Source organism: Carcharodon carcharias, chromosome 19 (genome assembly GCF_017639515.1).
Source record: "Carcharodon carcharias isolate sCarCar2 chromosome 19, sCarCar2.pri, whole genome shotgun sequence".
NCBI classification, from domain to species: domain Eukaryota; kingdom Metazoa; phylum Chordata; class Chondrichthyes; order Lamniformes; family Lamnidae; genus Carcharodon; species Carcharodon carcharias.
Genome location: NC_054485.1, coordinates 74,436,895 through 74,459,863, shown reverse-complemented (window position 1 = coordinate 74,459,863; position 22,969 = coordinate 74,436,895). Strand labels below are relative to the sequence as shown.

At 43.3% G+C, this 22,969-nt stretch overlaps 1 protein-coding gene across 1 annotated transcript in view; it reads left to right on the top strand.

Annotated features, from left to right (window-relative positions):
- The first annotated feature begins 722 nt into the window (after window positions 1–722).
- Window positions 723–22,969, top strand: part of LOC121291236 (zinc finger protein 271-like) — a 40,717-nt gene continuing 18,470 nt past the window's right edge. The window contains exons 1-2 of the mRNA XM_041212313.1: window positions 723–840; window positions 11,445–12,942. Of these exons, the coding sequence (XP_041068247.1) occupies window positions 723–840; window positions 11,445–12,942 (1,616 nt within the window). The remainder of the gene's footprint in view (window positions 841–11,444; window positions 12,943–22,969) is intronic.

Below are 22,969 nucleotides of genomic sequence, written 5' to 3'. Positions count from 1 at the left end.
TTCACTTGCATTGCCATAGCCTCCTGAGCTGTGGGCCAAGCGCTGGAAAATGGCATTAGTGCAGTCAGATCGTTGTTGACTGACCGAATGGCCTCCTTCTGTGCTGCAAACATCTGAGTTTTTGACTCACACCATCTTCTACACTGTCTTCTTGATCCCCTTGGAGAGAATCTGCTCTCTGCTTCTTGCTATTCCCTTTTCCACTATCATTCAAAGCCTGTTCATTTACATTGGTTGTTCTAAGAGTCGGAAAGGTAGACCCAGTCTGCGAAATCTTCCCACATCCAACTCAATGCCTGAACAGTGGGATTAAACAAAGTCAGCAGGACTAAACTCCTGTGCCCTGACCTATTGGATTTGAGCATTTTCATCACCAGGACCTGACGAATATGACTATCAAATATGTGACCTCCTGGAACAAAAACAATCAGCCTTCATTGCCTGGCAGAACAACCCATGGTCACACCTCAAGAAAGCAGCATTTCAACATCTCAAGGCAAACGCGCAAAGACAAATCTGGAAGATAAAGGACACCTGATGGGAAGACAAAGCCTGGAAGATCCAAGAATATGCTGATCATCAAGACATGCAAAACTTTTCAGAAGTCATTAGCGACACTGCTGAAACAGACAGTGCTTTGGAAGTCATCAGGGCCATCCATAGACTGAGGTCAAATGGACAAAATCCCCTCCATTCACAGGATGATGTTTCTCTTCTTAAGGATGACAATTCCATCTGTTAACACTAGAAAGAACGTATTCAACAACTCCTCAACCATAAGTCTACAGTGGCAGCTGAAATCCTCCAGTCAATCCCCCATTGCGATGGTAGAATCCATGGGTGAGTCACCATCAATGGGAGAGCTGAAACAAACAAACAGATGAAAAACAACAAAGCATGTGGTCCTGATGGTATTCTAGCTGAGGTCTTCAAAGCTGGTGAACTTCTGTTCACATCAAGACTCCATGAACTCATCATAGAGGTTTGGAGGAAAAAGAAATTCAAGAAGAGATAAATCATGCTGCAGAACCTATTTAGGTATTTCCCTCTTGTGCATAAGCAGGAGCTTCTATGCATATTGATACCTGCTTTTGGTGATGTTTGGCGATCTGGTCAAAGGTTAAATTGGCCGCTGTGAAACGATCGGACTGATGATGGGAGAGGTTTGAGACAAACTCTGCTGAGACAGACAGTGCTTTGGAATGACAGCTTTCCTGTATGAGCACTGGAGGGTAAACAACACAGACAACTCAGTGCATTGGAAACAGGTGACCTAGCTTCAACCAATCACAACTCCTCAGATACTGAAGCATTCTGTGTCCATAGGCAGCAGGACCTGGACCACATTCAACTTAGGCCTGATAGATGGCAAGTAACATTCGAGCCACACAAATGCCAGGCAATGACCATCTCCAACAAGAGAGAATCCAACCATTTCCCCATGGCATTTGATGGCATCACCATTGCTGAATTCCCCATTATCAACATCTGGGGTTACCATTAACCAGAAACTGAACTGGACCTGCCATATAAATACTGTGGCTACAAGAGCAGGTCAGAGGCTGGGAATTTTGCGGCAAGTGACTCACCTCCTGACTCCCCAAAGACTGTCCACCATCTACAAGACACAAGTCAGGATTGATGGAGTATTCTCCACTTCCATGGATGAATACAACTCCAACTACATTCAAGAAGCTGGACACCATCCAGGGCAAAGCAGCCCTCTTAACTGGCACCCCATTCACCAACCCTCTCCACCACTGACGTACAGTGGCAGCAGGGTGTACCATCTACAAGATGCACTTCAGCAAATCACCAAGGCTCCTACAACAGCACCTTCCAAACCACTGAGAAGGGCAAGGACAGCAGGTGCATGGGAACACCACCACCTGCAAGTTCCCCTCCAAGTCACACATCATCCTGACTTGGAACTATAACGTCATTCCTTCTCTGTTGCTGGTTCAAAATCCTAGAACTCCCTGCCTGACAGCACTGAGGATTTTCCTACAACACATGGCTGCAGCTGTTCAAGAAGGTGATTTATGGCAAGAAGAGAAGTAGGTGTAACATCCCTGGAAGGGTTTATCTCCCATGTGGGCTTGCTGATGTTCCAGGAGGTCTGCCAACCGGGTGGAGGCTTTATTACAGAACTCACACTGATATGGTTTCTTCTCTGCACGAGTGTGCTGATGTTTGTGCAGTGTTGATGAATTTGAGCATGATTTGGTGCATACCTTGCACATGAAAAGCTTCTCACCCATATGAATGTGTTGGGGCATGTACAGGTACCATGAGTATAAGAATTATTTGTCACACACACTGAAATTTGTGCACAGCAAGCTCCAAGAAACAGCAATGTGACAATGACCAGATAATCTGGTTTTCAGTGGTGTTCGCAGAGTTTCTCTCCAGTGTGCATATTTTGGAACATGAGCTTTTGCGATGAATTCAGAATGATTTGTCTCATAATCCACCCAAGAATGGCTTCTCCACTGTGTGAACATGCCAATGATATACCATGGCTGATGGTAGTGGATAATTTTTGATACAAACCTCACATTTGAATGGCTTCTATCCAGTGTGAATACGTCGATGTCTCACAAAGGTTGATGAATATGCGAAGGCTTGTTTGTGCACCTCACAATTGAAGGTCTTCTCTCCTGTATGAATCCTCTGGTGAATTAGGAGATCGGAGGATTGGGTGAAAGCCATCTGACAAACGTCACACAAGAACGCTTTTTCTTCCATGTAGCTCCCGTTGGGTTAAAAGTTATAGCAGATGTACTTTGCGTGTTAGGAGACCTTAAGAACCTGTGGAGCCCACCTCACACTTTAATAGCCTTGCTCCTTGAATGAGTCAGTGGTTCATGAGGCTCGATGAACGAATGAAGCTTTTTCCACACTTGAAGTCCATTCACACTTCTTTCCAGTCTTACCCTGACTGATCGCCCACAGATGAACCTTCGGAAAGGTTGGTTCCAATGGAAGGCTCCACACCACTGACCAGTTTCAGATCTGATATGTCAAAGTTCCCTGACCCAACTGATTTGCAGATGATTGTTTCACTGCCCAACCTTCTCTATATTGAGCAATGCTGCGAAGGGACTGGATGTCTTCCCACAGTTGTGCAGTTGTTCCTTGGGTGATGGTCAGGATCTATCTGCGGTGTTTATCCTCGCTGTATTCTCTGGTGTAGTATGGTGCATAGAATTACAGTGCAGAAACAGGCCATTCAGCCAATAGGTCCATGATGGTGTTTATGCTTCACATGAGCCTCTTCTAACCCTATCAGCATATCCTTCGTTCCTTGCTCCCTCATGTGCTTATCTTGTTTCCCCTGAAAGACATCTCTGCTGTTCATGTCAGGCATTCCACGTTGTGCAAACAAATTTGAAAACAAATTGAAATTTGCTGAATAGAATCAAAACTAAACATGAAAACTTTCAAGTTGGCCTAAAAACCCAAATATTGTCCTTCAGGGAAGGGGACCTGCTACAACTGGTCTGGTCTACATGTGACTCCAGTCCTACACAACAAGATTGACTCTTAATTGCCTCTGAACGGGCCAAGTAAACAATCACTACAAAGTCCAATAATAAGAGGAAAATCAGATAGATCAGGACAATCCTGGCATTGTGTCAGAATAAGATTAAGGTGATCTCAGCCCAGTGAAACCTGTAAAGTCTCTCCTACCAAGGTCTGAGGACAAGTAACCAAGTGAGGAGAGCTGCCCCACAGACTAGTCAAGTAGCAGTGATACTCATTGAATCGCATCAATCTGGAAACATCCCAGACTCCTCCATCACCATCCCTGGGTACCCACTGGCAGGTGGGGAAGTCTCAATATTGATTCCATGGAGTCTCATGGCTTCAGGTTAAACAAGTTCAGGAAAACTAACACTCCTCTCCCAACTGATGAATGTGTACATCACCATGTTAATCATCACTAGGGAAGTAGACTAAGGACAGATCCCAAAACAGGGAATCCATGAGGTGCAGTGAGCCATCAGCAGCAGCAGGATTGTATTCCACCACAATCTCACAGCCCGGCACAGATCTCATTCCATGATTATCATCAAACCAGTAGATAGACATGTCAAGAGCATCATTTGGCATAGTTTAGTATCCAGATTTAAACCAAGTGAATGGATTAGAGGGCTACATGCAGGCTAAAGACCAAGAGTAGCTGGAAGTAAACAGAGCTAAACATAGCCACAACCAACAGTTCAGGGAAAAGCTCTGTCATCCTGTAATGTCTCATCGAGAGTTGTGGACAACCAGTCAAGTAACAGGAAAATGCGGCTCCATGGAAACCTTCATTTTCAACTATGTTGGAGCCCGGTACACGAGTGCAAGACACAATGTTAAAGTACCTACAGCTAAAAATAGTGAGTGGATGATCAAACCTAGCCTCTTCCTGAGGTGCTGGGAGAACTCTCTCCCCCTGCCCCCCCCCCAACAGGTCACTCAAATCCTCCCCACTGTCAAGAAGGCTCAAGTCAGGAGTGTGATGGAATATTCACCACTCACATGGATGGGAACATCTACAACACCGAAAAGTCCCGACAGGATCAGGAACACAGCCGGTCTCCTAATCAGAGCCGCTACCATTAGACTCAGTACCCACTCCCTCCACCACCAGGACACTATCCAGAGACTATACATCACAAGAATCTTCCTTCACACTGGATATTCAATCCTGAACATTAGTGAGGATATTATGCGATGCAATTTGTATAAATTCTGCTCCTTCACTCACCATCTCCTCACTTGGTTTTCAATCCCTACAGCAAGTGAAGCAGCTGAGGAAGAGGAGAGAATGGGCAGAGTGGGTGGGCTTTCTGATTGACGTCTCTCACAGCCAATCAAGGATTGAAACACATTGCAATCTCGCCCACTATGTACATGTCAATCAGATAGGGCAGCCAATCAGAGATGAAGGGTGAGACTTTTCAGCAACCCTGCATCTCCCGGTTCTGCGCAGGCGCTTTGGAGATGCTCTCTCATCTGCTCAGAACTACATTACCTACACTGCATGGGGCCTGGGTGCCTATCCGTTGAGAGTGGCACTATGGAATCGGTCATGGTTGGGTGTGGGGATGAGAGAGGGAGAACTGGCCACGGTGCCTGATTGGGCTTGTAGTTCTGATGCGCGCAGCGGCAGTTGACGCCAAGTGTTTGGGAGTTCGAATCTGAGAAAGCGCGAGACAGTGCAACTATCAAGTGGCGGGTTTGGAATTGGAGGTGCGCACCTGTAAATCCCAGCCCCTGGCGGCTGGAACCAGGATCACAGCCGTTTGACCCCCTTTACCCCCTCACCCCCCCCATCAACCCTCTTTCATCCCCCGTACCCCCTCCTTCACACCCACCCCCCTCCCTTACCTCCCCTCCTTCACCCCCCATCCCTCCTCCTTCTTGAGAGCTACGTAGCTTTGAAGAAGGGTCACATGGACTCGAGACGCCAACTCTGTTTCTCTCTCCACAGATGCTGTCAGACCTGCTGAGTTTTTCCAGCATTTTCCTTTTTTGTTTCAGATTTCCAGCATCTGCAGAATTTTGCTTTTATCTTAGGTCCTTAGAGACCCTCTATGAATCTGACATCAGGTCATCAGATGGTTTTACACAGGGGCAGCATGAGAATGAGAAATAGGTGAGGGCAGACGATAGACCCTTGGTCAGACTCCAGAGCGATGGGGGTGGGAAGATTAACCGTTGCAGGAGATTCTCTGTTTACAACTGAAGAGGCAAAAGTGGGCCAAGCGATAACAGTCCCACTGACTGGACACAAGCTCTGGTTGAAAGCAGATGGGCCAAATGGTTTGTTTCTGTGCTTTTAAAACCAGAATTTTAAAAAACTGCTTGAAATACTCAGCAGGTCAGGCAGCATGTCATGAAGAGATTAAAGTCTATAATGTTATTGGAAATTATTTTTTAAAATAATGTTTAGTGGTGTCTGTATCTATGTGTATATGTGTGTGTCTCAACTGGATTAAAGCCAGCTGGTCTAGAGGCTTTGATGTATAGAAAGAAGTAGGTTAGAAATGGTAATTGATAAACATGGGGAAGTTTAGAAACATAGGTGTCAAGGGGGCAATTTACATTTTTAAATAAACTGTTCAAAAGAATTGGTGAAATCTTGCACCTATCCAGAAGATGCCAAGCAATGTGTTTTTTTTGCTTACTGATAAAATTGGTGGAATCAAATGATATTGTTAGAAGAGGTAAAATTAAAAGCCTAGTGATACAATGGAAAATTTACACTCAAAGAGAAGGATATGTATAAAGGAGAAAGTATATTGTGTGTGCATTTTAAAATCCATTAAGTGTGAGAAGCCTCCAGCCTGTAAACTTCAAGTCTGTCTGCAAGGACCCAGAGCTGAAAGAAATTCATTTTGAATGTGACTGTCCAGGTTGTGCTCTGCCAGGTGTCTCTTTAAATCTATGAGATTTACTGTTGCCTTAATGGGGGCGTAACTGAGAGTCAGATTAATTAGGGGATTTTTGTAGTTATTATAGTAATAATTTTATAGATGTATGTATGTGTTTATAATCTTTCTTGTATTAATAAAAGTTTAATTTAGTTTTATAAAAGCCCTTTTGAGACTCAGTGGTCTTATTACTACTGAATTCAAAGCCTGCATGTCAAAACATACAAATTGCGAAAAATGGGTTATGACAGCTGTTTCAAGTTTCCTCTGGGATTTGAACAACTCAGCCGTTGCCATTGGCCGTGTCATAATACAGCATCAGTGGAGAGAAACAGAGTTAACATTCTGCTCGAGATGGCATTTCATCAGAAACTAGCTTGGACTTTGGATGGCTCTTCCTTTTGCCAGAGAGCATGATTGCTGCACTCAGCTCTTGTTTAGCAACGCAATCCGCCGACCCCTGTTTTCACCAGCGCTGCCCTATCTCATTCTCACTAGCACAGGCCCACCTCCCACATGGTCCCATGGTGTAACTGTCCCTTATTTTTTTTCACAGAGTTCGTCACTCTGGAATGAATCTCCAAGTCAAAGCTACTCTCACAGTATTGCTTTCAAATTCACTCCTCAAGTCAGACTCTCTCACTGAGTAACAGAGTCACTCACAAAGCACTGGCTCAATCTCGCCTCCCACTCTCTGCTCTGTTGCTCCTCCCACGCCCATCTGTCTCCTGTGTCCCACTTTCCTGTACCCCTGTCTCCTCTGACCCCTCTCTATCTCTCTTGTGCCCCCACCCACTTCTGCCTCCCCTTCTCCTCTGCTCCCCTTTCTCCTCTGTCCCCCTCTCTCCCGTGCCCCCCTCTCACCCGCGCCCCCTCTCTCCCATGCCCCCCTATCTCCCATCCCCCCCTCTCTCCCGCACCCTTCCTCTCTCCCATGCCCCCCTCTCTCCAGTGCCCGTGCTCTCCCATGCCCAATCTTTCCCATGACCACCTCTCCTGTGCCTCCTGTTTCCTGTGCCCTCTTTCTCCCATGCCCCATCTTTCCCATGCCCACCTCTCCTGTGCTCTCTCTCCTGTGCCCTCTTTATCCCATGCCCCCATATCTCCCATTCTCCCTCTCCCATCCCCCCTCTCTCCTGTGCCCCCATCTCTCCCGTGCCCTCCCCTTTCTCTTGTGCCCCCCTTTCTCCTGCACCCCTCTTCTCTCCTGTGCAAGTGCTGATCCCACCACTGCACGTCATCGCTGTCTTGGATGCTGTGGGTCTTCCTCTTCTGATCTGCTGTCAAACACATCGGAGGCTACACATCCCACACTGATGTCAGTTTGAAAGCCTCCGAGGATGAAGAATGCTATTCCCACACTAGAAATCTCTGTTAAACGTTTACTGGGGGGACTGAGACAGCAGCTGCAATAAGTGAGGTTTTATTCAGATGGGACAATGACAAGTTTAAATCTCCACCTGATCTGCTGCTCAAAGTCGCCTCCATTTCACCGGTCAGTTTCCCAAGCTTCAGGAAACTCATGTTGCTCCAGAAATATTTGGATTGGCTGTGAGAGACATCAATCAGAGAGCCCACCCACTCTGCCCATTCTCTCCTCTTCCTCTTCCACAACTGGTTCACTTCCTGTAGGGACTGAAAACCAAGTGAGGAGATGGTGAGTGAAGGAACAGAATTTATAATAATTATATTGCATAATATCCACACTAATGTTCAGGCAGTCTTACTATCCTGTGGGGACTCAGGTGTGGAAATGCCCCTTATGCTGTGTGAGAAGATCCAGCTGAGAGAGCTGTTTACGGACTGAATATTGAATTCAACAACTTTAGGTCGTGAGCTCCCTCCCCCATCCCCACCCCCTTTCTGTTTCCCCCTTCCTTTTTTCTCCAATAAATTATAAAGATTTTCCTTTTCCCACCTATTTCCATTATTAAAAAAAATAAATTAAAAAAAAAACCCCACTAGAGCTATACCTTGAGTGCCCTACCATCCATTCTTAATTAGCACATTCGTTTAGATAACACCTATGTGTTCTATTGTACTATTGTCATTGACATCTTTTGATGATCTGCTTCTATCACTGCTTGTTTGTCCCTACAACCACAGCCCCCCACCTCTCTCTCTCTCTATCTCTCCGCGCCCACACACACACCTTAAACCAGCTTATATTTCAACTCTTTCTTGGACTCGAACTCAAGTTCTGTCGAAGGGTCATGAGGACTCGAAACGTCAACTCTTTTCTTCTCCGCCGATGCTGCCAGACCTGCTGAGTTTTTCCAGGTAATTCTGTTTTTGTTGTGAGCTGTTTACTGGGTGCCTTGTGCTGAACTGTTTGACTGGAGCTCTGTGTTGGATATTGAGTGTGTTTATTGGAAGCATTTCCCTTCTGATTTACAGTCTGAGTTTTGTTGATGGGTCATTACTGAATCAGAGAAGGTGAGGTGTAATTATCTGGGAGGTGCAGAGTGTCTGAAGATTCTTACTGATTTCCTATTGTTGAGTTCTGTGTGTGTGTGTTGGGAGCTGGTTATTATCCTGTGGACTGTGAATAGTCAGTTCTGTCTGTGTGTTGGGATCTGGATGTTTCCTGTCTATTCAAATCTCTCCAAGATCTCTCACCTCCTTGTCTCTGTAACCTCCTCAGAAAATAAATAAAAAGACTTGCATTTATGGTGAGACTTTCATGACCACCAGATGTCCCAAAGCTCTTAACAGTCAATGAAATACTTTTGAAGTGTGGTCACTGTTATAATGTAGGAAATGTGGCAACCATTGTGTGCACAGCAAGCTCCCACAAACAGCAATGTGATAATTTATTTTATTAATGTTGATTGAAGGATTAATGTTGGTGAGGACTCCAGAGATAACCTGTTCTTAATAGTGCCATGGGATCTTTTACACCCACGTAGAGAGAGCAGAAGGGGCCTCGTTTGAGATCTCATCTGAAAGACGACACCTCTGACAGTGCAGCACTGCCACTCCTTTTTGTGACGTACTAGTCTGTGATTCTGTATGATTCTATGAAGGGTTCTCCGTTACCATCCTTGGCTCTCACTGTCATTTCCCCATGTTGGTCAGGAACGGGGACACTGTGCATAGGAAGAGCTGCAAGCTCCACTCACAGGAGAGACCAGTGACGTCCTGACTCAGCTCATCTGCTGTTGAAACCCTCATCGATACCTTTGTAGACTCTAGACTCAACTATTCCAATGATCTCCTGGCTGCTCTCACATCTTGCGCTGTAAACTTGAGCTCCTCCAAAAGTCTGCTGCCCATGTCCTAACTGACACCAAGACCCATTCCCCAATCACCCATGGGCTTACTGATCTACATTGGCTTCTGGTCAAGCAACACCTCGAATTTAAAATTCACATCCTTATTTTCAAATCCCTCCATGGCCTTACCCCTCCCTATCTCTGTCATCTCCTCACAACTCTTCAGGATTTCTGCACTGCTCCAATTCCAAACTGTTGAGCAACCTGAATTTTAATTGCTTCACCATTGATGGTCAGGCCTTCAGCTGCCTGGGACCTTAGCCTCGGAATTCCTTCCCAGAGCATCTCCATCTCTCTACCTCTCTTTTCTCCTGCAAAGCACTCCTTAAAATCTATCCCTTGAACCTCGTTTTTGGTCATCTGTACCTTCTGTGCCTCTGTGTCAAATTTTGTTAATGATCTTGCAAAGATTCACCTGTAGACCAGACCAGGCAGTTGTAACTGGTTCCCTTCCCTGAAGGACAGTATTTGGGTTTTGAGGACAACCTGAAAGTTTTCATGTTTTTATTTAATTCTATTCCACAAATTCCAAAAGTTATTAAATTCAGTTTCACAACATGGAGTGGTTGAGGTGAATAGCACAGGTGTCTTTCAGAGGAAACTAGGTAAGCACATGAGGGAGAAAGGAGAATAAGGATATATTGATAGGGTGAGATGAAGAGTGGGTGAGAGGGGGCTCGTGTAAAGCAAAAACACCAGCATAGACCAATTGGGCCGAATGCCCACTGCACTGTAATTCTATGTGTGTAACGTTCCGTGGTTGGAATTGAACTCTCAATCTCTGGGTAGTTAATCCAGCACCATAGCAATTCGGCTGTCATACCTAGAGACACAGTTATTGAAATGTTTTTTAATGCCTTCTTCAAAGATTTTACCTGAAGGCCTCAGCCTTTCCTAAAAGCCTGGGCTTGGATTTGATAGTTTTGCCCAGTGCTGTGACTGATAGCTGAATTTGGGATGTGCAGTCTGAGCGATTGCAGTGTATCTAATTTCCCAGGATAAACCAGAACCCTTCAATCAGCTACACTGAAGCAATATTTTCCTTAGCTTCTAGCACTTCCTGCCCAGTGTGTTTTCTTCAAGTAATTTTGGAAGGCAAGGGGAGAAATTTTAAAATCTCCATTCAATTAACATTACTCCTGAGTGTTTTTTATGTTAAGCACATACTCTAAGTGTAAAACTGATCTTCACCAGCATGACTTGAGCTCACAGTGAATTGATAGCCCGTTTTACGCTCCGCCCAACTGTGGAACAGTCTCTAACTGAGGAGTCAGTCCCTTCAGCAAAGGAGAAGAGGGAGTTGGAGGAAATCATGTTTCCTTTTCATGTTTTTTGCAGAAGGATTGCACCGTACTACACCAGAAAATACAGAGAGGATAGAAACCGCAGATAGATCCTGACCATTACCCAAGGAACAACTGCAAAACTGTGGGAAGACATCCAATCATTTCGCAACATTGCTAAACACAGAGATGGTTGGGCAGTGAATCCATCATCTGGAAATCGGTCGGGTCAGGGGAGCTTTGACATATCATCAGATCTGAAACTGGTCAGTAGTGTGGAGCCTTCCATCAGAACCAACCTTTCCGAAGGTTCGACTGTGGGTGATCGGTCAGGGTGAGGCTGGGAAGACTGTGAGTGGGCTCCATGTGTGGTGAGAGCTTCAATCATACTTCGAGCCTCTTGAACCACTGACTCATTCCTAGAGGTGAGAGGCTGTTCAAGTGTGAGGTGTGAGGAGGACTCCACAAGCTCATAAGATCTCCTAAGGTGCATCGATTGAACAGCTATATGGAAGAGAAACCATTCAAATGTGAAGTGTGTGACCGAGCCTTCACACAGTTCTCGACACTCGTGAGACACCAATGGATCCACACTGGGGAGAAGCCTTTCAAGTGTAAAGTGTGCGAGAAATCATTGTCTGACACATGGCACCTCCGCGCACACCAACGCACTCACTCTGGGGAAAAGCCATTCACGTGCAACATGTGCAACAAAGCATTCTCTCAGTCATCAACCTTCCGTGTACACCAACGGATTCACACTGGTGAGAAACCATTCACATGCGAGGTGTGTGAGAAATCATTCCCCTGGTCGTGGATTCTCCTCAAACATCAGTGCATCCACACAGGGGAGAAACCATTCACATGTGAGGTGTGCAACAAATCCTTCTCGCGGTCATCGAACCTCCATGCACACCAACGCATTCACACAGGGGAGAAGCCGTTCAGATGTGAGGTGTGTCAGAAATCATTCACGGAATCATCAAACCTCCATGTACATCTACGCATTCATACAGGGGAGAAACCGTTCACATGCAAAGATTGTGACAAAGCCTTCACACAGTTATCAAGCCTCCTGGTCCATCAGAGAATCCACACGGGGGAGAAACCCTTCAAGTGTGAGGTTTGTGATAAAGCTTTCACAACATCTACAAAGCTTCTGATGCACCAGAGTGTTCATACTGGGGAGAAACCCTTCAGATGTGAGGTTTGTGAGATGTCATTTATTGAATCCTCTGAACTCCTGACACATCAGAGGATTCACACAGGGGAGAAACCATTCAAGTGTGACATGTGTGACAAATCATTCTCACAGTCATCGAATCTCCACACACACCAGCGCATTCACACAGGGGAAAAGCCATTCACATGTGAGGTTTGCGATAAATCATTCTCATACTCATCAACCCTCTGCAAACACCAGGGTATTCACACAGGAGTGAAGCCATTCACATGCGAGGTGTGCGACAAATCATTCTCTCAGTTATCAAGTTTCCGTGCACACCAACGCATTCACACAGGGGAGCGACCGTTCACATGCGAAGTGTGCAACAAATCATTTTCGCACTTAGTGAACCTCCGCGTACACCAACGCATTCATACAGGGGAGAAACCATTCATGTGCGAGGTTTGTGACAAAGCCTTCACACAATTATCGAGCCTCACAAGACATCAGACAATCCACACAGGAGAGAAACCCTTCAAGTGCGAGGTTTGCGATAAAGCTTTTGCAACATCTTCGAGGCTTTTGATGCACCAGAGGATTCACACAGGGGAGAAACCCTTCAGGTGTGAGGTGTGTAATAAGGGCTTTGCACGATCATCGGAACTGGTGAGACACCAATGTGTTCACACAGGAAAGAAACTGTTCACATGCGAGGTTTGTGAAAAAACCTTCACACAGTTATCGAGCCTTATGCAACATCAGATAATCCACACGGGAGTAACCATTCAAATGTGAGGTTTATGATAACGCTTTTGTGCATCTTCACCATCATGGGACAGCAGAGGATTCACACGTGGGGGAAACTCTTCAGGTGCAATGTTTGTGACAAAGTTTTCACACACTTAGCATATTTCCTGGTCCATCAACACACTCACATAGGGGAGAAACCCTATCAGTGTGAGTTCTGTAGTAAAGCCTTCACACAGTAGTCCGCCCTCCTGGAACATCAGTGAACCCACATAGGAGACAAACCCTTCCAGTGTGACATGTGACAGGATTGTTTCATCTACTCCTCTTTCGCCATGCACCAACGTCTCCACATGGACTTCAAGTCAGGTCACTTGCTTCCATTACAATGAGAGTTGTCTGTGTTGTTTACCCTCAACTCCTCACACAGGGCAGCTGTCGTTCCAAAGCACTGTCTGTCTCAGCATTGTCTGTCTCGAAACTGTCCTACCATCAGTCCAATCATTTCAAGAAAGTCAATTTAAGCTTTGATCAGATCACCAAACATCACCAGAAGAAGACATCACTGTTTATAGAAGCTCCTATACAAACTCACCATCCTTTCAGTGCAGTGTCAGATACAAGTCACTCACTGGCTCTCAGTCTGGCCAAGAAGGCAAACAGGTACTCAGTGGTTAGAAAGGCTTCAGCTTCTGATCTACCAGCACAAGCATCCAGGGCAGGGGCCATTCCTGGGGCAGGAATTCAACTAGCCTCAGCATCTTTGGTCTATGGAGGGGGAGAATCAGCCAGGAATCCTGTTCCTTCTTCTGTGACCCCAGCTGAGAAGTCAGGGGGAGGGCAGGATGTGTCTCGGCTGTGACAGTCTCCCTTGTCTCACATTCACTGTCCGGGTCTGCACATGCTGAATGGCCACTTGAACAGAGCACTAGAGGCCAATCAATGTCCATAGTCTGTACTCCAGGTCAGTACCTTGAGGATTGGGGGGAATGTGAGAGGACAACAGCTTGTATTTATAGAGCACTTTAATATAGTCAAACATCCCAAAGTGTTTCATAGAGACGTCATCAGAGAAAAATTAACACCAAGACAAAGAAGGAGATGTTAGGAGGGGATGACCAAAAATATGGTCGAACAGTTGGGATTTAAGAAAGGTTCTATAGGAGGGAAGAGAGAGACAAAGATGCAGAGAAATTTAAGGAGGGAATTCTAAAGATTTCTTCACACCCAAGGTGCAACTGTTAAAAGCTCTGTGAACACAAAGGGCAGCTACATGGAAGTGAAACCCTTAAAGTGTGAGATTTGTGTTAAAGCTTTCATGGTGTCTTCAGATAATACAATTTCCTGTTAAATGCCTCGATTGAACATACCTCCACCACACTATCAGGCATTGCATTCCAGATCCTAACTACTCGCTGTATGAAAAGATTTTCCTCCTGTCTCCATTGCTTCTTTGCCAATTAACATAAATCTGTTGCCCTCTGGTTCTTGATCGTTCCACCAAAGGGAACATTTTCTCCCTATCTATTCTATCCAGACCCCACATGGTTTTGAATACCTCTATGAAATTTCATCTCAACCTTCTGTTCTCCAAGGAGAACAGTCCCAACTTCTCCAATATATCTGCATAACTGAACTTCTTCATCCCTGGAACAAATCTCGTGAATTTTTTCTGCACTCTAATGCCTTCACATCCTTCCCAAAGTGTGATGCCCAGAACTGGACACAATACTCAAGCTGAACCAGTGTTTTATAGAGGTTTAACATAACTTCCTTGCTTTTTTACTCTATGCCCCTATTGAAGCTCAGGATGCCATATGCTTTATTAACCACACTCTCAACCTATCCTACCACCTTCAGTGACTTTGCACATATACCCCCAGGTTTCTCTGCTCCTTTATTTTATATTGTTTCTTCCCACCAAAATACACCACTTCACGCTTCTCTACATTAAATTTCATCTGCCACATGTCCGCCCATTCCACCAACCTGTTGGTGTCCTTTTGAAGTTCCTCACTATCCTCCTCACAGTTCACAATACTTCCAAGTTTCATATTGTGTGCAAATTTTGATTTTGTGCCCTGTACACCAAGGTCTTGGTCATTAATATATATCAGGAAGACCTCTCAAGCATCAACCTTCCTCCAGGCCCAGAAACATCTATCAACCACATCTCTACCTCTCTTCCGTTCGAAGAAGAGTTAAATTGGATTTGAGACATTAACTCTGTTTCTCTCTCCACAGATGCATCCAGTGTCAATGTTTAGATAGTCACACTGCATGGCAATCAGCTTGTTAAATACAATTGCTAGTTAAACAGGTGATGGGTATTGATTATTCCATCTAAATAGAATAAAAAGATACAGCTGGAACATTATAGGAGGAGATAGTGGCCTAGTGGTAATGTCACTGGGTTAGTAATCGAGAGGCCCAGGCTAATCCTCTGGGGATATGGATTCAAATCCCACCATGGCAGCTGGTGGAATTTAAAAAAGCTTGGCCTAAATAGCCAAGTGGTTATGGTACTGGGTTTGTAATCCCAAGATCAAGAGTTCAAATCTCACAATGGCAAACTGTGAAACATGTAACTTCATCTGAAACAGATGGAAACAGGTTTGTACTCGAAAGAGTATCAAGAGTTCAAATCCCACAATGGCAAACTATGAAACAATGTAACTTGAGCTTGGCCTAAATAGCCAAGTGGTTATGGTACTGGGTTTGTAACCCCCAGATCAAGAGTTCAAATCTCACAATGGCAAACTATGAAACAATGTAACTTCATCTGAAACAGATGGAAACAGGTTTACTCAAAAAGAGTATCAAGAGTTCAAATCTCACAATGGCAAACTGTGAAACATGTAACTTCATCTGAAACAGATGGAAACAGGTTTGTACTCGAAAGAGTATCAAGAGTTCAAATCCCACAATGGCAAACTATGAAACAATGTAACTTCATCTGAAACAGATGGAAATGGGTTTGTACTCGAAAGAGTTACAGCTGGAACATTTTGTGTGGAAGCTACTTGGAAGTCAGTAGCATTGAGGAGTTGTCTTGAAAATAAACCAGCTTGAACCAAAAGAGCAGCCTGGATTAATTTTTCCATCACAATCTCTTATTGTGAGTAACATGGTAGCAGAGGATGAACTTTAAGCTTTGCTGATCATTTGCTGTACATGAAGATTTTTGCCTCAAACCTCTGAGGGAAAAGAAGTGTACTGTTGCTGACAATTTAAGTTACAGAATGACGGTACAAAATTGCAAGCTTTGACTACCACTAATTTTTTCTGAACCTTATCAGCAATGGAAGGCTAAAGTTGAAATGTGGACCAGGGTTACTTCCATACCCAGGATGAAGCAAGATATGGCTTTGGCATTATCATTACCAGCCAAAAGTAAGATAAGGAGTAAAGTATTTTCAGAGTGGAAAGTGGATGATTTGGATCATGAAGAGGGATTGAACCTTCTGTAACAATTTTTGAATAAGTTTTACAAAAAGGATGAGTTATTGGAAGCGTAAGAAGCTTGAATGATCTTTGATAAGTTTAGGAAATCTGATGATCAGTCCATGGAAGAATATATCATGGATTTTGATAAATGGTACAGGAGACTACAGAGATTTTAACTTGAAATTCCGGAATCTGTATTGGCATTTAAATTACTGGATTGTGCTCGCATTTCCCACGTTGATAGTACTAACAAGAGTTCAGTTCCGGGGGAAAGAATCTCTCCTATAACAAATGGCTGCTGCCCTAAAAAAAAAGTTTCTGGGGAAACAGTCGTCGCCTACCTATTTCTTAGCAAATACGAACAACTATGCTGTGAAACAAAGGATTGAGGATTCAGTGGTGACTGAATTTTGAGGTCGACCAAATATTAGAGGAGAGGGCCTAATGACAAGAGGTCTGAAAATGGTCATAACCCTAGCCACTTTGAGAGTCGGGACAAGAGGCGTGTCTGGGATGATGACCGTAGGTATTTAAATCCAAAAAATGCAGGGGGAATGGTTAATCGATATTTTTGGTATGATTCCCAGTATCATTATGCAATGAACTGCCCACAGGGAAGGAATCGTGTTTTTGATGTGACCCATGAAACAGATTCATCTGAAACTGAAAATGATGATGGTGACTGCCATGATGGAATATGTGCACTGAGAGTTTGAATCCGGTGATGAGTACTTTGATGGTAGATTCCTTCAGCTCTGCAGTTCTGGACAGTGGTTGCACTTCTACGGTGTGTGGCATGGACTGGCTTGACTGCTATCTGGAATCTCTCGATGAGGCAGACCGGTGGAAGGTCAAAGAGTATGAAAGCTCTACCTGCTTCAGGTTCACAGATGACAATACATTAACATCCTCCAAATGGGCGGTCCTCCCTTGTAAGATAGCAGGGATCAATCTGTTTATCAGTACTGATATGATTTCTAGCGAGATACTACTATTGTTGAGTCTCTCTGCAATGAAGAAGGCTCAGATGACGCTAGATATGAAGAATGATAGAGTAGTCGTGTTTGGAAAAAATGTGGATCTACATTTTACTCGGTCAGGCCATTACTGCTTGCCACTAAGGAAGCCAGAGATTTCTCATCAAAAAGTTCATGAAGTTTTGTTAGCTGCTGAGAATAAGAATTTGGTGGACAAAAATAAGATAATTTAGAAATTACATAGTTTGCACATCCGGCACAACAGAAACTGAAGACAAACCGAGGTAAAGATGTGGAAACCCAGAAAACGCAGTATGAGTTCTGACAGTGGACCAGAAAGTAGTTGTGACCCTAGAAAAAAATCAAGGACTTGCGAATAGGGTTCTGCTCGCGTGGGAGAAAGATCATATAGCAGTAGACCAGAATGGGAGTGGAATGTGAGTAGAGACCATAGCTTAACAAGAACAAGGAGTAGAGAGCAAGCTACAAATCTCAATAGAAGTAGAAGTCCTTATGACTGAGAGATTCTAGTAGCTGCTAATAAATTGGAAAATAAGTTGATAAAGGAAGCCAAACAGAAAGAGTTAGAAAGTTGGAAGGAATTCGGGATATATTCTGAAATACCTGACAGAGGACAGCCAGCTTTATCTCACAGATGGATCGGTACAGAAAAGGTACTACCAGACCTTTTCTTCTTGAGGCCGAAGCGAGATTAGTAGTCCGGGGCTTTGAAGAGAGACTAGGAGATCAGGATGTCAGAGTGGACTCGCCTACTGCTGGGAAAGTGAGTTTGAAGATTTTTTAAAGCTATTTTGGCATCCTATTCCTGGGAGTGCGAATCGATTGATATAAAGGTTGCGTTTTTATAGGGGGAGAAGTTTCAAAGGGAAGTTTTTTTTTAAACTGCCCAAAGAAGCCGGGGATGTGGAAGGAAAGCTATGGAAATTGAACAAATATGTTTATGGATTGAATGATGCGTCAAGAGTTTGGTATTTTTCCGTGAGGTCGGTCCTGTTGAAAACAGGTTACATTCAGTTAAAGGCAGACTCCGCAATGTTCTACTGGTACCAAAAGGAGAAACTAGCTGGAATCTTTATCATGCATGTTGATGATCTCCTGTGGGGAGGCTGTAGAATTTGAACAAGGGGTAATCAAGAAGATAAAGAAGGAATTCAAGGTCGGAAGTCAGGCTTCAGGGGCCTTTAAATACATAGGTTTAGACATTAAGCAGAGCAAGTTAGGAGTGACATTGAATCAACAATCTTATCTAGAAAATGTTAATCATATCTCAATAACCGGGTTAGATCCTCACAAAAAGTTGATCCTGCTACCAAAGAAGAAACGGAACAGTTGAGAAGTTTGATTGGGCAGTTGAGCTGGTTGTACACTCAGAATAGGCTTGATGCTATTAATGATGTGTTGGAGCTGAGTACCATGATGAAACATGCTACAGTTGAGCAAATTCTGAGAGCAAATAAAACGCTTAAAAAATTAAATTCTGAGAGATGTGTGCTCAAGTTTCCAGTCTTGGGTGATCCAGAAGATATGAGGTTGGTCATTTTTAGTGATGCTTCACAAGCCAATCTTGCAGACAGGTACTCTAGCACAACAGGGTTTATCATATTCTTGGTGGGAAAGAATAATAAACGTTATCCGCTGACTTAGGGGGCCAAGAATATAAAAAAGTTAGTGAAAAGCACCTTAGATGCTGAAACGCTAGCCTTGGCAGAAGCATTAGATATGGGGGGTTACTTATCCAATATACTGACAGAAATGTTATATAAGGGGCAGTATGAGAAAAGTTTGCCCATAGAATGTTACGTTAATAACTGGTCTCTTAGGACAATGTTCATTCCAAGAAAAGTGTCACTGAAAAAAGGCTAAGAATAGACCAAGCCAGCATAAAAGAAATGTTAGAGAGAAGAGACATCTCTAAGATAGAATGGGTTGACACAAGTCACCAGCTATCAGACTGTTTTACAAAAAGAAGTGCCTGCTCTAAGAGAGAAATTATTAAATGTATTGGAAGAGGGGTGTCTTATGTTATAATGGTGCAATAAAAAAAACTTGTCTTATAATTGTTTTTATATATATTTGGTAAAGGAAATACGGGGACTATAGATGTGGAAATACATGACGTTGTCTCCCTCTTTGTTTAAAAAAACCTGTAGAAATTAATAAAATGTTTCATTTAGTTTAATGTAAAACCTCAGGAACTAGTAGTATGATTCCTGAATTTAGAGTTATATCTCAAACATAACACTTAAAATTATAGGTTATGACAGTTGTTTAAAGTTTCCCTGTGGGATTTTTAAATAACTCTGCTTTACCTACTGCATCAGTCATAACATGTATCATAATAAACTCAAGCAAGTTTGTTAAACATGATTTCCTGTTAATAAATTCATGCTGCCTTTCCTATTCATTTTGTCCTGAAATATTGTTTCTAGAAGCTTCCTTGCCACTGAGATTACAATTACAGGCTGATTGCTGGCCTTAGCTTTACGCCCTTTTTGACCAAGAGTGTAAAATTTGCAAATCTCCAGTCCTCTCGCACCACCCCTGAGTCTAGGGAAGTCTGAAAAATTATGGCCAATGCCTCTGCAATTTCCAATCGAAAAAGAATAAAAATATACAGCTGGAACACTTTGTGTGGAAGCTACTTGGAAGTCAGTAGCACTGAGGAGCTGTATTGAAAATAAACCAGCTTGAACCAAAAGACCAGCCTGGGTTAATTCTTCCACCACAACCTCTTATTGTAAGTAACATCCAGCACTTTCTGTTTTTATTCCCATTATTCTGTTTCTTGTCACTAAGCCAGTTTTGTATCCATGTTTCTACTGTCGCTATTCCATGAGCTCTAACTTTGTTCACAAGTCTGATGTGCAGCACTATATCAAATGCCTTTCGGAAGTCCATATACAAGACATCAATAGCATTACCCTCATCCATCCTCTCTGTTATCTGTCATGAAACTATGAATGTATGTAATATTATTGGAAAAAAAAAATTTTAAAATAAAGGTTTAGTCTGTGGGTGTGTCTTAATTGGATTAAAGTCAGCTAGGCTGGGTTCTTTGATGTGTACTAGTTTTGATATGTAAGAGATAGTGTGCATTTGCATTTTTTGAATAGAGCAATATGTTTATATTATTAATAAAATTGGTATAATGAAAGGGGTTTTATTGTTAGTGAGGTTTAGTTCAGAGGTTGTTGATACAATGAGAATTAACATTCAATGGGGCTGGTAGGTATACCTTCAGCAGTTTTTGGGTGTTCAGAGCAGAGGCGATGTGAGATCAAAAGATAGCTGTAAGCCTCCAACTGGCTCCACAGGAAGCAAAGTGAAAAGAACCTCATAAGGTGAAAACACTTTGTCTGGTTAAGTCTACGGGTTGCTGTTGCCTTAATGGAGATTAGTTTGGGAATTTGATTATGATTGTAGTAATTTGTAGCCATGTGCATATATATTTTAACCTGTGGAAATTAATAAAATGTTTCATTTAGTTTAATGTAAAACCTCAGGAATTAGAGGTATGATTCTTGAATTTAGAGTTACATCTTAAACATAACACTTTAAACAACTGTCATAACCTATAATTTTAAGTTTCTCTCTGGGATTTTTAAATAACTCTGTTTTACCAACTGCATCAGTCATAACATATATCATCAATAAACTCAAGCAAGTTTGTTAAACACGACTTCCTGTTAATAAATTTGTGCTGCCTTTCCTATTCATTTTGACCTGAATTATTGTTTCTAGAAGCTTCCTCGCCACTGAGATTAAACTTACAGGCTGATTGCTGGCCTTAGCTTTACGCCCTTTTTGACCAAGGATATAACATTTGCAATTCTCCAGTCCTCTGGCACCACTCCTGAGTCTAGGGAAGTCTGAAAAATTATAGCCAATGCCTCTGCAATTTCCGCTCTCACTTCCCTCAGTATCCTTGGATACATCTTATCCTGTCCTAGTGCCTTATCATCTTTAAGACAGTCTATCCAACACCACCTCCTTATCAATTTTAAACCCTTCTAGTGTCTGAGCTAACTCCTCTTTCACCATGACCTATGCAGCATCTTATTCTTTGGTAAAAACAGATGCAAAGTATTCATTTAGTACCTCACCCATACCCCATGTCTCAATACAGAAACCTCTTGTTGGTCCCACTCCTTTTACTATTTATATTCCATAGAAACATAGAAAATAGGAGCAGGAGTAGGCCATTCAACCCTTCGAGCCTGCTGCACCATTCATTATGATCATGGCTGACCATCCACTCAATAGCTTGTTCCCACTTTCTCCCCGTAAGCTTTGATCCCTTTTGCCCAAGAGCTATATCTAACTCCTTCTTGAAAACACACAATGTTTTGGCCTCAACCACTTTTGTGGTAGTGAATTCCAAAGGCTCACCACTCTCTGGTTGAAGAAATTTCTCCTCATCTCAGTCCTAAATGGTCTACCCCATACCCTCAGACTGTGACCCTGGTTCTGGACTCCCACACCATTGGGAACATCCTTCCTGCATCTACCCAGTCTAGTCCTGTTAGAATTTTATAGGTTTCTATGAGATCCCCCCTCATTCTTCTGAACTCCAGCGAATACAATCCTAACCAACTCAATCTCTCCTCATATGTCAGTCCCGCCATCCCAGGAATCAGTCTGGTAAACCTTCGCTGCACTTCCTCCGTAGCAAGAACATCCTCCCTCAGATAAGGAGACCAAAACTGCACACAATGTTACAGGTCTGGTCTCACCAAGACTCTGTATGATTGCAGCAAGACATCCCTACTCCTATACTTGAATCCTCTCACTATGAAGGCCAACATACCATTTGCCTTCTTTACTGCCTGCTGCACCTGCATGCTTGCCTTCAGTGACTGATGTACGAGGACATCCAGATCTCATACATTCCCCTCTCTCAATTTATAGCCATTCAGATAGTAATCTGCATTCCTGTTTTTGCTACTAAAGTGGATAACCTCAGATTTATCCGCATTATACTGCATCTGCCATGCATTTGCCCACTCACTCAAGTCTAAATCACCCTGAAGTATGTAACTCTGCATCCTCCTCACAGCTCACCCTCCCACCCAGCTTTGTGTCATCTGCAAATTTGGAGATATTACATTTAGTTCCCTCATCTAAATCATTAATATATATTGTGAATAGCTGGGGTCCCAGCACTGATCCCTGCGGTACCCCACTAGTCACTGCCTGCCATTCGGAAAAAGACCCTTTTATTCCTACTCTTTGTTTCCTGCCTGCCAACCAGTTTTCTATCCATCTCAATACATTACCCCCAATCCCATGCACTTTAATTTTACACACTGATCTCTTACGTGGGACTTTGTCGAAAGCCTTCTGAAAGTCCAAATAAACCACATCCATTGGCTTCCCCTCATCAACTCTACTAGTTACATCCTCAAAATTCCAGTAGATTTGTCAAGCATGATTTCCCTTTCGTAAATCCATGCTGACTCTGTCCGATTCTGCCACTGTTTTCCAAGTGCTCAGCGATTAAATCTTTTATAATGGACTCTAGAATTTTCCCCACTACTGACGTCAGGCTGACTGGTCCATAATTCCCTGTTTTCTCTCTACCTCCCTTTTTAAATAGTGGGGTTACATTAGCTACCCTCCAATCTGT